The 11833-nt window shown below is 38.3% G+C and overlaps 1 protein-coding gene across 1 annotated transcript in view; it reads left to right on the forward strand.

The window, feature by feature from the left end:
* FSIP1 (fibrous sheath interacting protein 1) overlaps positions 1-9645 on the forward strand; it is a 225019-nt gene extending 215374 nt beyond the window's left edge. The window contains exon 13 of the mRNA XM_021710300.1: positions 9340-9645. Within this exon, the coding sequence (XP_021565975.1) occupies positions 9340-9386 (47 nt within the window). The 3' untranslated portion in view covers positions 9387-9645. The remainder of the gene's footprint in view (positions 1-9339) is intronic.
* The last annotated feature ends 2188 nt before the right edge of the window (positions 9646-11833 follow it).

Here is an 11833-nt window from a genome sequence, read left to right on the forward strand (position 1 = left end):
TACACTTTCATTTTATATAAGCTAAAACTATCACAAGACAGAAGTATGGTCTGATAGCTATCTTTCCTTCATGTTATGATTTGATGAGTTCAGAGGATTTTATTTGTTTGGGTTTTCTTTCCTTTTTTTTCTAGTTAGACTCTAAGGGTTTGTCAAGTTTATCTTTTCAAAAAACCAACTCTTAGTTTCACGGATTTTTTTCTGTTGTTTTTATAGTCTCAATTTTATTTATTTTGGAGCTAATTTTTTTTTTAATTCCTTCTGCTAACTCTGGACTTCTTTTTTTGTCTAGTTCCTAGAGGTTTAGCATTAGATTGCCTATTTGAGTTTTTTTCTTTTTTTGGTATAGGCATTTGTTGTTATAAATTTCCTACTTAGAATTACTTTTGTTGACATTTCATAATATGTTTTGATATGTTGTGTTTCCATTTTTGTTTGTCTCGAAGGTATTTTTTAAAATTTCCTTTTTGATTTCTTCTATTACCAATTGATTGTTTAGGAGCATATTGTTAAGTATCCACATATTTGTTCTAGTTTTATGCCATTATGATTGCTAAGATTTAAATCCTCTTAAGTATGTTAAGACTTATTTTGTGGCCTATTATTTGATCTATCCTGGAGAATGTTCTGCATGTACTTGAGACAAATGTGTATTCTCTTGCTGTTAGGTGGAATGTTTTGTAAATGACTGTTAGGTCCATTTTATCTAACATGGAATTCAAGTTCCATGTTTCCCTATTAGATGATCTGGTCCATTGTTTAAAGTGGGGTATTGAGGTCTCCTACTATTATGGTGTTGCAGTCTATCTTTCCCTTCAGATCATGTAATAATTGTTTCATATATTTAGGTACTGTAACGTTGAATGTATATACATGTTTATAATTGTTATGTCTTTTTGATGAATTGGCCCTTTTATCATTATATAGTGAACGTCTTTGTCTCTTTGTACAGTTTTTGACTTAAACCTATTTTGTCTGATATAAATATAGCTACCTCTACCCTCGTTTGGTTTCCATTTGCGTGAGATAACTTATTCCATCTCTTCACTTTCAATCTATGCGTGTCCTTACTAATAAAGTAAATCTCTTATAGATAGCATATAGTTGGACTTTAAAAAAAAAATCCATTCAGTCACTTTCTGTCTTTTGGTTAGAGGAGTTAATTCAGTTACATTGAAGATAATTATTGATAGACAAAGACTTGCTACTGTCATTTTGTAATTTCTGGTTGTAGTGTAGATCCTTTGTTTCTTCCTCTCTTTCTGTGGTTTGGTGATTTTCTAGTATGCTTTCAGTTTTTTCCTTTTATATTTTGTTTCATATTTACCATAAGACTTACATAAAATATCTTTAACTGGTTGTACATGATGGTGCATACCTGGTGTCCAAGCTACTTGAGAGCCTAAGGTAGGAGAATTGCTTGGGTCCAGGAGTTTGAGTCCAGCCTGGACAACATAACACGACCCTATTTTAAAAACAAAACAAAACAAAACAAAAAAAACCAAACTCCCTTCCCCCTCCAAAAAAAAAAAAAAATCCAGAAAAAAAACAGAAAAAAGCCTTATACTTATAACAAGTTACTTCTTAACTTTAATCACATACAAAACTCTATACTTTGATTCCCTCTCCCACACTTTTATGATTTAGATGTGGATTTTCATATTTTAAAAATCTGATCCCTTAACAATTTATTATAGTTACATTTTTTGTTTGTTTGTTTGTTTTAAAGTTGGAGTCTCACTCTTTCACCCGAACTGGAGTGCAGTGGCCACTCCCGGCCATTGCAGCCTCGACCTGCTGGGCTCCGGCGATCCTTCTGCCTCAGCCTTCCAAGTAGCTGGAACTATAGGCGCATGCTACCATGCCTGGCTAATTTTTTATTTATTGTAGAGATGAGGTCTCGCCAAGTTGCCCAGGCGGGTCTCGAACCCACGGGCTCAGGCAATCCACTCACCTCAGCCTCCCAAAGCGTGGGATTACAGGCTGAGCCACTGAGCCCGGCTTACATTTGTTTTTAATAATCTTGTTTTTAATCCTCATAGTAGAGATATAATTGCATTGCACAACCTAATAATTTTAGAGTATTCTGAATATGACTATGCATTACTTATACCATTGAGGTTTTTCCCCCCACAAGTTTGATATTATTAATTGAGAGCCTTTTATTTCAGCTTAAAGAACTCCCTTTGGTAATTCCGAAAGGCAGGGCCTAGTGGTGATAAACTCCTTTAGCTTTTATTTCTTCCTTATTTATGAAGGACGGATTTGCCAAGTAAAGTATTCTTGGTTGCCAATTTTGTTTTCTTTCAGTTCTTTGGATGTATCATCCCACTCTTTCTTGGCTTGGTAGAAATTTTGCTGAGAAATCTACTGATAGCTATTTTGGGACTACCTCCTTGAATGTAACATGTTTCTTATCTGCTGCTTTCAGGATTTTATTTTATTTTTAAATTTTTGATCATTTGATTATGATTTGTTGTGGTGGACTCCTCTTTGGATCAAATTTAGTTGGTCTCTGAACTGGATCGCACCTCTGCCTGAACATTGTCATCTTTCTCCATATTTGAGAAAATGCTAGTCTTATTTTCTTAAATATGCTTTGTAGACCTTTTAAAAAACCTTCTTTCTTAGAATTCTATTATGAAGTTATATATCTTGATAGTGTCCCATAATTTATGTGTCTTCTTCTTTTCTTTTTGCTCCTCTGTATAATTTCAAATGTTCTGTCATTGAACTCATTTATTTTTCTGCTTGGATCTGCTGTTGAAATCTGCTGCTGTTCTATCATTGAACTCATTTATTCTTCTGCTTAAGTCTGCTGTTGAAGTTTTCTACTGATTTTTTAGTTCAGTTACTATATTATTTATTTCTAGAATTCTGTGTTAAAAATCTTTTCATATTTCTTTGGGAAATTTATTATTTTTTCATGCATTGTTTCCAAGGTTTATTTAGTTTCTTATCTATGTTGTGTTATTGTTCTGTGAACTTCTTAAAGAAGATTATTCTGAAATTCTCCTATTTTGTAAAATAGGTCTCCATTTCCATTTCTTCAGAGTCCATTGTTGGAACTTTATTAGTTTTTGTTGTTGTTGTATCATATTTCCCTGATGCTTTATAAACCTTGTGTCTTTGCATTGATGTCTACATATTTGAGGAAATGGCCTGTTGGTTTTGGGGGTGTTTTTGTGTGTGTGCATGTGTATGTGTGTGGGTTTTTTTTTTTTTTTCCAGTGATAGATCTTTACTATGTAGTCTAACCTATGATTCTGCATGAGCCAGCTGATGGTGATCCTGTACAGGTAGGCTTTGCTTTTGGATTGCTATTGGGCTGACCTGCTGCCTGTATTCTGAGGGCATATGAAACTCTTGGCTGTGCTCTGAGGCCTGATGAGAACACTGGCTGCTCCTCACAGTAAGATGGAGCTGCTGATTGGGCTCTGTGATAGCTTCTGATTTGGCAGGGGTGTAGGTTGTCTTCTCTGACTGAGCAGTACTGCTGGTTTTCATCTGTAACTGGGCAGAGCCACATACTGGGCTCTGAGGCTAGGAGAGGTCTCTGGGGTCTCTTGAGATTGGCCAGGCTATGATATACAGATATGTGTGGATGAGGGCTTGCCTCTTAGCCTGGGATAGCTTTAAGCAGAGTACTGAGACTTGGTCATCATTCAGTTGCTAGGGTTGGGTGGAACCAGTTACTTTACTTTGCAGATATTCGCTGACCTGCACTTGCCTCCCAGCCTGGGAAGCTTTAAGCAGAGCACCAAGGGTTGGTAGGGTTGCGTCAGTTGGCTGTTGGAGCTGGGTGGGGCCAGATGCTACACTCCTCAGATAATTACTGAGCTGCTCTTGTGGGTGGGGAAGCTGAATGTTTGTCATCAGCTCTCTTTTTCCACTGTAGAAACTGTGGGCTCAGAGGAATCTTCTCTGTGTGATGCTGTGCTGGCTTAGTGGGAATGCAGCAATGTGTTCAAAGTGAAAGCATTCCTCTTACCCCTTAAATGAGGCTTTTCTCAGTTCTGTGGCCCAAGAAGATCTCAGCCTTTCTTTTAACTTCAGGAGTATTTGTGAAGGGATTCTTGTCTGTGGATAATTAGCTGTTGTTTGGATTTTTTTTTGTTAGGAGTATGGGAGCTGGAGAATTCCTATTCCGCCATCTAGCTGACTGGAACTTCAAGCGATAATGTTTTTTATCCAGTAGCAGAGTTCACTCACAACATGCAGTTCAGTTAGATGGGTATGGTCTGCCTTCCCCACAGCAAGGATCTTCATCTAATAAACTATGAAAACTTTATCCTTCTCTAAAATTGCGGTGTATTTTATTTTTGGATAAAGAGTTTTTATTAGAAAGTATTCAAATCTCCTCTTTATCTACTGTAATCATACTTACTAAATTGGATGTAATGATTTGTTGTATATGGGATCTCATTCCCATGAAGTCAGTATGTGTGGAGGGTTCAGAACAGTACTTTGCTAAAATATGACTTCATTTTCATGCAAACACAAGTCACACTGATGTGTGCCTATCACTGAATAGAAGGTAACAAGATGGAATGAATCAGAATGTAATGTGACTTAATGGAAAGAAGCTATGGAGGCACAAATAATGCCAAAGATACCAGATAATCCTAATAGATGATCAACTTTGTGGTATAGAGGATTAAGACAGCATAGATGTAAATATGTGAACCATGTTTTACTTTCTGCTTATTATATAATAAACTCTAAGGAATAAGTCCTACATTATCATTTTGAGCACATTAGACTATCTGAAGTTGTAATTGTTGTATTCAACAACTCAATGCCTTAGCATTAACTTGCTAATTAATTTGATTCTAAAATACTAAATTATACATTATATGTTTTCTCCAATAATTTACATCAAAACTGAGTGCTATGCTCGTTTTCTTGACAAAGAAGCCCTTGATGTAGACTTTTCAAATACATATTTGTTAATGGTTCATTTTCTCTATCTCCTTCTAAGTTATCACTTTCTCTATCATTTTGTTTAGTAGTGTAAAATGAACAATGGCATGTTTGAGAGTTTTGGCATTTAAATATACTTATCGCTTTATCAGTTATTGGAGACTTCTGATTTCATCACTTCATTCACATTTGGTAGAAGGAAAACGTCACTGAAGAGCAACTGTCATGATTGTAAACCAGATCTATGAACCAGCCGTATTGGCATCAGCTGGGAGTGTATTAGAAATGTAGACTCCCAGGCCCCACTCCAGACCTATGGAATCAGAGCTTGCCTTTTAACAGGATGCCCCCAGCAGGTGATTTGAGTGCACATTAAAGGGTGAGGAACTCTGGAGTAGATGGTTTACTAGTCATTTCTACTTTGGGATTGCTGAAAATACCAGCATCAATGGTGGTGATGAAAATAATGTACAGAAAGTGTCTTCTTTCCTGTCTGCTCCATCCTTGCGTTTCTCTTCTAAATGAAGACACTGCCGTCTCCAGATTGTCTTCTTATGTCTCCAGCTATTCATATTGTCATTTTTTGGGGAAACCTTTCTTAGCTACTGAGAATAAGCATCCCCTGGGCCCCTTGCTTGAGTTGTCTACTCTTACACAGTTGATATTTTATTTGGAGACACATATAGCCAATATGGGACCCTCTGCGTTTTGCATATTTTTGACTGTTAGATCTCTCTACTTGCATCTACATTTAAGATATACTGTCTGTCTCTTAGCCTGTGCTGCGTCTTACCTTTGGCTGCATGTTAGATACACCTGGTAAGATTTAAAATTGATTAATACTATGGCTCCATCCCAGATGAATTAAATTAATCTCTAGGGGTTGGCTCTGGCATCAATATTTAAGTCAGTTTCTGATGTCAGGATCTGAGTGATTCTGTTGTCCAGCCATGTACAAAAGCTACTTAACTACATTAAAACTATTACTCCAGAGCTCCATGACATTCATTCATTCTCTGTCTACCATCCATGCATCCATCAGTCTACCCCACAAGCATTTCATGAGTTTCTGCTGTGTTTTAGATGTTTTCCTAAGTTCCAGGACAGAGTTTTTCAGCCCCAGAACTATTGACATTTTGAGCAGGACATTTCTGTGTGGTGGGATGCTGTCCTGTACATTGTAGGATGCTTGATAGAAACTGTGACCTTTACTTACTTGATGCCAATAGTGTCCCCTGCAGTTATGACAAACAAAAATATTTCCAGATATTGCCAGATGTTCACTAAAGGGCAAAATTTCTCCCAGTTGGGGACTACTGTTTTAGGATGTAAGGTGAGTGGGCCATAATCACTGCTCTGAAAATGTTCACAGTTTATTGATAAAGGCAGGCACTCAGATAATTATAGTAGGGTGGCGTGAGTATAACAACAGCTTCAGGACAAAGTATATAGGTGACACTACAGAGGGAATGATGAATACTGGGGAGATGGGGGGTGGCATTTAAGTTGAGCCTCCAAGGATGAGTGGTCATTCGCTGGGTGGGCAAAAAAGAGAACACTCCATAGACAGGGAGTAGCACTTACGAAGACATGGAGTTGCGGTCTCATCATCTCTCACTCATGCAGGGTCCACTTCTCATCCATTCTACCTCCATCTACATTCTGCTTAATATTTCTTCTCCATGCGTTGGCAATATCACTACACTACTCACTTTGATCTCTGAAACCCCAAGTCATCTGCCCTTAATTATTAGGTTGATTCTTTTTGAATAACAGCTTTATTGAGATATAATTTATACATCTGTATTAGTTTCTTATAGTTGCCACAACAAATTACCATAGCAGAAATTTACTCTCTCACAGTTATGGAGGTCAGAAATCTGAAATCAAGGTGTTACCAAGGCCAACCTCCACCTGTTTCCTTGCTTCCTTGCTTCTTCCAAATTTTTGTGACTGTTGACATTTTTGCTTCTTGGGCCACATTACTCCAGTCTGTTCCTCTGTCTTCACATTGGCTTCCTCTTTGTGTATGCCAATCTCCCTCTACTTTTTTCATATAAAGACCACTTGTTACTGAATTTAGGGTTCATCCTGATAATCCAGGATGATCACTTCATCTTAAGATCCTTATTTAATTTATTTAATTGCAGCTATAAAGACCCTTTTCGCAAGTTCCAGGGATTAGGATATGAACATAACTTTTTTGGGGGATCACTGTTCAACAATTCTATACAATTTATTCAATTCAAAATGTACAATTCAAAGGTTTAGTACATGCTCAGAGTTGTACTTCCATCACTGCTATCAATTTTACATTTTTCTCACCCCAAAAGAAGCACTATTCATTAGTGATCACTGTCTTTTTTCCGTTAACCCCAGGCCTAGGCAACCATTAATTTACTTACTATCTCTACAAACTTGCCTATTCTGAATATTTCATATAAGTGGAATCATATAATTTATGCCTTTTTGTGGCTGACTTCTTATACTTAGCATCATATTTTCAACATTCATCTATGTTGTAGCAAGTATCGGTGTAGTACTCTTTTATTGTTGAATAATATTCCATTGTATGGATTTATCACATTTTATTTATTCATTAATCAGTTGATAGACATTTGGGTTGTTTCTACTTTTTGGCTATTGTATGTAATGCTGACAGGAATATTTGTATGTAAGTTTTTGTGAGGTTGTACGTTTTCATTTCTTTTGGGCATATACCTAGGAGGAGAATTGCCGGGTCTGTGATAACTTTTGAGAAACTGCCAGACTGTTTTCCAAAGCTTCTGCACATTTTTTTTTTTTTTTTTGAGTTGGAGTCTCACTCTGTCGCCCAGACTGGAGTGCAGTGGCTGCTCCCGGTCACCGCAGCCTCGACCTGCTGGGCTCCAGTGATCCGTCCGCCTCAGCCTTCCAAGCAGCCAGAATTACAGGCATGTGCTACCACGCCCGGCTGATTTTTTGATTGATTGTAGAGATGAGGTCTCGCTGCCCAGGCGGGTCTCGAACCCGCAGGCTCAGGCAATCCACTCACCTCAGCCTCCCAAAGGCGCGGGATTACAGGCTGAGCCACCGAGCCCAGCTTTTTTTTTTTTTTTTTAGTTGGAGTCTCACTCTGTCGACCAGGCTGGAGTGCCATGGCACATTCACGGCCACCCCAGCATCGACCTGCTGGGCTCCAGCAATCCTTCTGCCTCAGCCTTTCAAGTAGCCGAAACTACAAGCACGCCACTATGCCTGGCTAATTTTTGATTTATTTATTGTAGATACGAGGTCTCGCCAAGTTGCCTAGGCTGGTCTCAGACCCGCGGGCTCAGACAATCCACTCACCTAGGCCTCCCAAGGTGCTGGGATTACAGGTCGAGCCACTGAGCCTGGCCTATAATTTTTTAAACTTTATTTTATTATAAAGATGTGAGGCCAAGTTAGGATGAGGTACATAAGTAATCTATGTGCAGGTGAAGTTTGGACCTCCCACTGGTCCTCACTTCCCCTTTGTGTTGTTACATGGCTTTCCCTTCTTCCATCCCTGGCAGTGTTCTCCGACTGCCGATCCCTCCCTTGGGCTTTTGTGATTAATATTCAGGTCCCACTAATGAGTGCAAAGTTTCTGCACTATTTTGAATTCCTACCAGCAGTGCATGAGTCTTTCAGATTCTCCCAATTCTCTTTTTTTTGATTCTATTGTCACTTTTACCCTTCCTGATTACCTTCTCAGTAAGGGTAGAATTGTCACAATTTTTTTCTCACCTAAAGAAATTAAAGGCAGCCGGGCTCGGTGGCTCAGCCTGTGATCCCACGCTTTTGGGAGGCTGAGGTGAGTGGATTGCCTGAGCCCGCGGGTTCGAGACCCGCCTGGGCAGCGAGACCTCATCTCTACAATCAATCAAAAAATCAGCCGGGCGTGGTAGCACATGCCTGTAATTCCGGCTACTCGGAAGGCTGAGGCGGAAGGATCGCCGGAGCCCAGCAGGCGAGGCTGCGGTGGCCGGGAGCAGCCACTGCACTCCAGTCTGGGCGACAGAGTGAGACTCCAACTCAATAAAAAAAAAAAAAGAAATTAAAGGCAATCATTTACATGTAACTTTTACTTTTGGGTTCACCCTACTTTACAGAAACTTAGTAGAACGGAAAGTACTAATTTTTATGTCTGTCTCCAAATCCATAATCATCTTAGCTCTTTAAACCCAAAGTGCTCTCCCTGAGATGGAAGTTCAATGAAGGCAGGTACCTTATCTTTTCATTTTTCTTGTAAGCTTTGTATGCCATTTGTGGTGACTGTTCAAAAAATATTAAATGAGAATGTGATTGTTGTCTGACATGTAAAGGATTCAGCATGTTATAGGCTAAATTTTTTTTTTTTAAATTATGCGCATGTTTCTGTTGATCTAATAACTTTGTTGTTTTTATGTGCAGATGAACAGGAGACTACAGATACAACAGAAGAACGTAAAGAAGCATAGGAAAAGACTTGCTGGGTGTGCTTTTAAGAAAGTTGGTAATTAAGTCAAATTACATTTTGTTGAATTCTTTGAATTCAATGAATGCATTGTGGAGACTGATCCACAAATAATGATTTTGACATGTGGATTCTCTCTTTGTGAATTACATTTTCTTGTTATTTTTGACACTTGGGATGGTCTTTTCCATTAAAATTTCTGAGAAAATTGCTTGTAAGTTTATTGCTAATTTGTAGTATCAGGAATAAATGATTAAACCCAACATTTCCGTGTATATGTGTTATGGTAAAACTAGTTGAAATGCTATGATTTTTCTGTATGTGATTTTGTGTTTCAGCTTAATTGTAATTCAGACAGGTTGTGATAACTATGAATTTTTTGCTCTGGCCCTGGTTGGGTCTTCTTACCTGTCTAATGTTTAATGTCTGTTAAATAGGTACAGCTTGCCATAGGAAGAAATGAATTTTAATAAAGCAACATTAGGAGAACCCTTACTAACTTATTAGTGATGATACTTTTCTTTCTTTTTTTTTGAGTTGGAGTCTCACTCGGTCGCCCAGACTGGAGTGCAGTGGCCACTCCCAGCCACCGCAGCCTCGCCTGCTGGGTTCCGGTTATCCTTCCGCCTCAGCCTTCCGAGTAGCTGGAATTACAGGCATGCGCTACCACGCCCGGCTGATTTTTTGATTGATTGTAGAGATGAGATCTCGCTGCCCAGGCGGATCTGGAACCCGCGGGCTCAGGCAATCCACTCACCTCAGCCTCCCAAAGGCGTGGGATTACAGGCTGAGCCACTGAGCCTGGCTGATGATACTTTTTTTGAGCAGAAATTTGAATTATTTGCTATATTATTTTCAATTTGTTATTTTCTTTCAGAGTGTGGGCCTTTTAGAATGCCGCAAATAAAGATGGACTACTTAAAAAAGGTCTGCAGTACTATTTTAAGAGAGGTTTTATGTAGTTACAAGTCAGTAACCTAAATTCATGAGAAAATTCTATGTCAACATTCCATAAGATGAATTGGCATTGGAATTGAAGTCCAATTTATTTCTAATTCAAAAAATGAGCAGGCTATTGTGCTGCCTTTAATATAGTTTTGAGTACTATAATAAAATTTACTGGCATATAATACATTCACTGATAATGAATAACATTAGTGATTGCTTACGTTGAATTTCCTTGACTTTTTAAAATGAGGAATTCAATACCTACCATTTTCAGAGGTATTGATGGGCAGTTTCTTTTTCCAGTACTTCTATTTCAGTTTACTGTTTGTTCATTTAAAATAGCAATGGTTCATGCTGCATATAATGGTGCACAGCCATTTGCTGCACATCTACCCCTTGATCAAACTGTTCCTGTAGCCCTTCCCTACTGCCACTCAGCCAAGCATGCACCCTTCAAGGCTTAATTCAGATGTAAACTCCTCCATGAAACACGAGTGACCCTTTCAGCTGGGAACTGTCAACATCCTCTCCTCAGTTCTGCATCTCAGTACACTGGCACATAAATCCTATTAGAACCTTTAAAAAATAGCAATGGTTCATGCTGATGTTAATGTGCAATAATATGATTTAATGTCAAGAGTTTTTCTGTGAGATGGCAGCAGAAGCTAAAAGTTATGAATTTAAATTCTCATAGAAATGACATGGTACTTCTGTGTCTTGTAGATGTGGGTGGGAACTATCAGAGGGCAGAGGTGATAATGGTGGGGATTTAGAGTGGGACAAGAGAGAGGTCATTGTTGTCCATTAGTCTTTCAGAGGAGCTCGGCTTTCTAAATCCATGCTTTCCTGCTATTTGATGAGTGTGTGTGCATGTGTGAAAGAGAGAAAGAAAAAGAGAGACAGAAAGAAAAAGAGCGCAAGAAGGCAAAGGAGAGAGAGGAGAGATAGGAGAGAGACAAATTTTTTTTTGACTGGCATTGCAAAGGGCTTAAGACCTCATAGTGTGCTTTTACAAATGGTATTTGTAGCATACTGAGTGAGCCTTTCTGCTATTTAGGTAAGAGGAAGGAAAACAGAATGATTTTAAGTAATCAATTTTTTCCATTAAAAGATGTGACACTATTCCACAGTATGTCAACTGAAGGTAACTCCAATAAGGACTGGCAAACTAAATTTATGATATAATTAAACACAAAGTTTCCAGATTTTTAAAGAGTCACTCTAATTTAGAGAGGAAGTATTCTTATTACATAAGTGCTTTTATTTTGAGGTTCCCTTTAGCCTTGGTGTTTGCTCCAGAAAAATATACAGAATCAAAATTGTAGGAGAGAGAGAGCTAATTCATTTTAGGAATGAACGTAGGAGCTTAAAATTTGAGGTTTCTTATAAGGAAAAAACAAACAAAAAACCCAAAAAACTACAGGGCACCACCTTTATCATAAATTCTCATAGGACCTAAAGTTTATTACTCTTCAATCTAACTCTCCTGCAACACATGACAAT

This window comes from Carlito syrichta, unplaced genomic scaffold (assembly GCF_000164805.1).
Source record: "Carlito syrichta isolate Samal-C Ts95f unplaced genomic scaffold, Tarsius_syrichta-2.0.1 Scaffold288395, whole genome shotgun sequence".
In the NCBI taxonomy this organism is placed as follows: domain Eukaryota; kingdom Metazoa; phylum Chordata; class Mammalia; order Primates; family Tarsiidae; genus Carlito; species Carlito syrichta.